General features: G+C 37.9%; 1 protein-coding gene across 10 annotated transcripts in view; it reads left to right on the top strand.

Annotated features, from left to right (window-relative positions):
* The window catches only part of Cbll1 (Cbl proto-oncogene like 1), a 32,663-nt gene extending 28,303 nt beyond the window's left edge, over positions 1 to 4,360 (top strand). For all 10 annotated transcript variants that reach the window (XM_031355782.1, XM_031355781.1, XM_031355780.1 and 7 more), the window contains exon 6: positions 967 to 4,360. In XM_031355782.1, the coding sequence (XP_031211642.1) occupies positions 967 to 2,002 (1,036 nt within the window). In that variant the 3' untranslated portion in view covers positions 2,003 to 4,360. The remainder of the gene's footprint in view (positions 1 to 966) is intronic.
* The last annotated feature ends 712 nt before the right edge of the window (positions 4,361 to 5,072 follow it).

The following is a 5,072-nucleotide window of genomic DNA, read 5'->3' as shown; positions in this document are numbered from 1 at the left end:
AAAAAAAAAAAAAAAAAAAAAAAAAAAAGAATTAAAATGTAATGCAACATTAAATGTAGTGAACATTAAAAGATTTTCTCTTTTACATAGAATTTTTAAAAATATATTTACCTTCATTTTATGTGCATAGGTGTTTTGCCTGCATGCCTGTCTGTCTGTGTGAGAGTGCCAGATCTTGGAGCTAACAGATAATTACAAGCTGCCATGTGGGTGCTGGGATTTGAACCCAGGTCCTCTGGAAAAGCATTCAGTGCCCTTAACTGCCGAGCCATATCTCCAGCCCCTAGAGGTTCCAATATTACTATTTAAAAGTACAATTTAGTTTTCAGGTAACTAAAAGTGTTCTATGTACTTCATCAGAGTAGTCTTTTAGCTATCTAAGAAAGAAACTTGTCTTAATTGTTAAACCAAGTGCAGGAAATAAGTTACCAACCAGAATTAATTTAAATAGTATATACTACTGCTTTTAGGCATCCAAAAGAAAAGACCTTAGCCTACTTAACATGGAGATGTTTCTGAGTGTGTAGTGAGTTAGATGGCTGAAAAGCAAGACATTTGCAAAATAACCACAGATTAGAAGCACCCTAGCTCCTACAGTGAGGAAAAGAGGCAACTGAATTTTGAATTCCATGGTTGCAAATGATAGATCCTTTCTTTGCTTTGTCATTCCTGTATATAAGTCATACTATAGTTAGAGAAAATTAATGAGCTGCAAGTATTGGGAAATAGAAGGTTTCTTAAGACATTTTATTTGGTGTTTAGAGTTCTGAGGTAAAAATATTCTCAGGTTGGTAGAGTTGTTGATGATTAGTGTCTAATACAAATAGAGAATATTAAAGGTTCACTAACAGTAATTCGGTACTCACTGTTAATTTTGTAAGTATCTTATATAATATTTTAAAGTAAAGCTTAAATGTGCTATTTTATATTTTGGTTTTAGTAAATCAATTTTTTCTTCCTGTTTAGATGTAGTGATCCTGTGCAGCGGATCGAGCAGTGCACACGAGGTTCTCTCTTCATGTGTAGCATTGTTCAAGGTTGCAAGAGAACATATCTGTCTCAGAGGGACTTACAAGCTCATATCAACCATCGCCATATGAGAGCTGGAAAGCCTGTTACCCGTGCTTCACTTGAGAATGTTCATCCTCCTATTGCCCCACCACCAACTGAAATCCCCGATCGTTTCATTATGCCACCAGACAAGCATCATATGAGCCATATTCCTCCAAAGCAGCACATCATGATGCCACCACCTCCTTTGCAACATGTGCCACATGAGCACTATAATCAGCCACATGAGGATATTCGTGCTCCTCCAGCAGAATTGTCCATGGCTCCACCTCCACCTCGTTCAGTCAGTCAGGAAACCTTTCGTATTTCAACAAGAAAACACAGCAATTTAATAACTGTCCCTATTCAGGATGACTCAAGTTCAGGTGCTAGAGAACCACCACCTCCTGCCCCAGCACCTGCTCATCATCATCCTGAATATCAGGGTCAACCAGTGGTATCTCACCCTCATCATATTATGCCTCCACAGCAACATTATGCACCACCCCCACCTCCTCCACCACCAATAAGCCATCCAATGCCACATCCTCCCCAGGCTGCAGGTACTCCTCACTTGGTATATAGCCAAGCTCCACCTCCACCAATGACCTCTGCTCCACCACCAATAACCCCTCCCCCTGGACATATTATTGCCCAGATGCCACCTTATATGAATCATCCTCCTCCAGGACCCCCTCCACCTCAGCATGGTGGTCCACCTGTAACTGCACCCCCTCCTCACCATTACAATCCTAACTCTTTGCCCCAGTTTACTGAAGATCAAGGAACTCTGAGCCCTCCATTTACACAACCAGGAGGAATGAGTCCTGGTATATGGCCTGCACCAAGAGGGCCACCTCCACCTCCACGAATGCAGGGCCCGCCTTCTCAAACCCCTCTACCTGGACCACATCATCCAGACCAAACAAGATACAGACCGTATTACCAGTGATCATAGTGTTCTGAACTGAAGATATGACAAGGAAGAAAAGATTAAATTAGTCAATCTTAATTGAGCTTTGACTGTGGAAGGAAAACTACCTCTTTTGAGGTAGCTATAAAACACAAGTCTTGTCTCTTAAAATGGTTTTACTCTGACTTTAGGATTGCTTTCAAGTACTATTCTGTAGTGCAGATAAGTGGCTTGGTTGAGCACAATTATAACTTACGTTGGTGTGATAAATTTTCCCAAAAGCGACCATTTGTAAAAAATTGAAAAAATTTCACTGTTCCACTTTGAGAAATACTGCTTTTATTAAACCCAATGTTTAGTTTTTCTTGTGATGCATTTTGTTAACCTGTGAAAAGAATTAAATTTCAAAATGGTTGTAAAAATGCTATTTTTATGTGAATTTAAGTGCAGCCATATCATTTTTTTAACCCATATTTTACCACTAATTTTCCAAAGTTAAAATCCTAAAAGTAAAAATCTACTAAATGGTTAGCAGGCAGACTGTTAAATGGTAGGGATTATTTCACATTTCAGGCACTGAAATTTCAAGGTGTAGTTGTATAATACATCTCACTTGGATGCCTTTTCATGTTTGGACAGCCTCAGAAGCTCCAAATTCTGTCAGCGTTTCTAACTGGTTGACTGGCATGACTCCGGGTATTCTCTAATTTGGAAAACGACCTGCTCTGCAGGCTCTAAGCTGCTGCTGAGTGCTGTTTTCATTGATGCTTTTCCTGAGTGGTTAGGATCACATCTGTCACACTTCAAGAGCTTAAGTTATATTATTTTATAGGACTGTGTAAATGGCGTTAATTCAGATGAAATGTGTTCTCTGTTCACTGTCTTAACCTACATATTTGGAGCTGGCTAGGCTTATTTAAATCTGCATTTTCTCATAGTTTGGTTCTGTATTTTAGTGCACAGTGTGTTCTTATTTATGGGATTATAAACTGCAGTTTGAATGCTGTGGAGGAAACTGACTAATGTTTTAGCAAACAGTGTTCCTTGTAATCACAAGCTAGCATTTACTCAGGTTTTGTGGCCATGGTGAGTTTTTCCTCTACGTTGAAATTTTAAAACTATCATTTCTTCTTTCTTTTCTTGGTAAAAGAGTCTAAAATTGGGACATTTTACTGTGGAATCAATAGTAAAGACAACCAGATAATTTTGAATTGGACAGAAGAAAAGTAATGATTAGATTGAATTTCAGTGCCGTGTAAGGTGCCTTTAGAGTCAGTGTTTGCATTATAGGGGCTTGTGACAGTCCATTGGAGATGACCACTCAGTTTATACGTGTCTCCTATGTATAAGTCAGCATTCTTAGGATGTTACTATATATATCCTTTGAATTGACTGAACTCTTTTCTTCCCCTTTAAAATGGTGCATAATATAAACATGGTGTGTAGTGTGCAGATAGCATCTGTTAGATAGTTTGTAGTATATAAATTTAGAACATTGGTTTTGACAAGGGGTATACTGATTACTAATTCACCATTTTATTCTGTCAGGTACAGGAAAACATTCTCATGTTGGATGATCAGATGCAAAATCATTTCTGAACTTTCAGAAGAAATAATATAAATGGCCATTCATCCTTGGCTGGCCAAAAATAACTAATGCAGTTTTTTTCTTGAGCAAATATTTTTTTTTCACATGTAGCGTTTTGAGAATCTGGTTTGCTCATGCACTATTTCTAGTGAGAAATTCTTGTTATTAGAAGCATGGGAGTGAAATAGTGTGTGGCGTGATGAGTGCTTCTGTCCTTACTGTAGGTACTTGGACTGGTGCAAACTTGATTCTTTTTCATGCCCCCTGGTTAGGAGCTATTAAAACATTACTGTTAAAGTCCAAATAAACCTTTATTTCATGTAATTAGAAAATAGCCAGGTTCATGTAAGAACTCGTTACCTGTTTATGAGAAGCTCTTTTCTTGAGATTTACTGGGGTTGGGTGTGGTAAGAAACCACTTAGCCTGTATTTTGGACCAAAAAATCAGTATCATGAAAAAAAAATCCCACATTATGAGAATCCTTGTAGGCTTTAAAAAACAATTTAAAAAACATTATGCTGGGAAGCAGGCGAGATGAATGTTTTGTAATAGAATTTTAAATGTTAGACTTGAATTCATCAGTTAATTGTTTGAGTGAGGGTGGGTGGGTAGACAGATAACAAGATTATTATTAAGTGTTTATGTTCTTAAGGAAAAAGATGTGAATCCCAGCACATTTCAGGGAAGCCTTCGAAGCTGTCTATGATGGACATAAGTCTAAATGTATGTATGTTTCATTAATTGCTCTTAAGACTACTGAGGTGGCAGTTTAACTCTTAAAAACAATAAAATGGAAACATAAATACTATTTTGCCTAGATGAGTTTTTAAACCTTATGATGACAGATGTGGGAGACTGCAGAACTTTCCATGGTTCTACAGTAAAATTAGATTCACCTTTTAAATGCTTTTAAGCAAAAAGTTGGCTTGTGTGTTTCTTTGGTATATTTGTTCAGAGTTTGTGAATACTTTATCAGTATTTGGAGGAAGATCCATTTTTAAGAGAGTAAAGAGCTATACTCATTTTGCCCTGATAAAGCTACTTTTTCAAAATAATGTAAATACTAGTCAGATATAATGGAAATATAAATAGAAAAGATTAGAGTGGTTTTGCCGTTCTTAAATGTCTGTTTACTGTGGGAAGCACACAGAACTGCTTAAAGGCACACAGGTTTTAGAAAAGGACCTACATCTCTGTCTCAGATAATTTAACATTCAAAGTACATGAAAATTGGGCTGGCGAGATGGCTCAGTGGGTAAGAGCACTGACTGTTCTTCCAAAGGTCCTGAGCTCGGATCCCAGCAACCACATGGTGGCTCACAACCATCCATAATGAGATCTGACACCCTCATCTGGTGCGTCTGAAGACAGCTACAGTGAATTATGCCGGAGTGAGTGAGCGAGCGAGCGAGCGGGGCCAGAGTTCACTTCCCAGCAGCCACATGATAGCTCACAGCCATCTGTACAGCTACAGTGTACTCATACACATTAAATAAATAAAATAAATCTTAAAAAAAAAA

The sequence above is a fragment of the Mastomys coucha genome, unplaced genomic scaffold, assembly GCF_008632895.1.
Source record: "Mastomys coucha isolate ucsf_1 unplaced genomic scaffold, UCSF_Mcou_1 pScaffold6, whole genome shotgun sequence".
In the NCBI taxonomy this organism is placed as follows: Eukaryota; Metazoa; Chordata; class Mammalia; order Rodentia; family Muridae; genus Mastomys; species Mastomys coucha.
The sequence above is the reverse complement of the archived record's forward strand: the minus strand, read 5'-3'. Positions and strand labels throughout refer to the sequence as shown.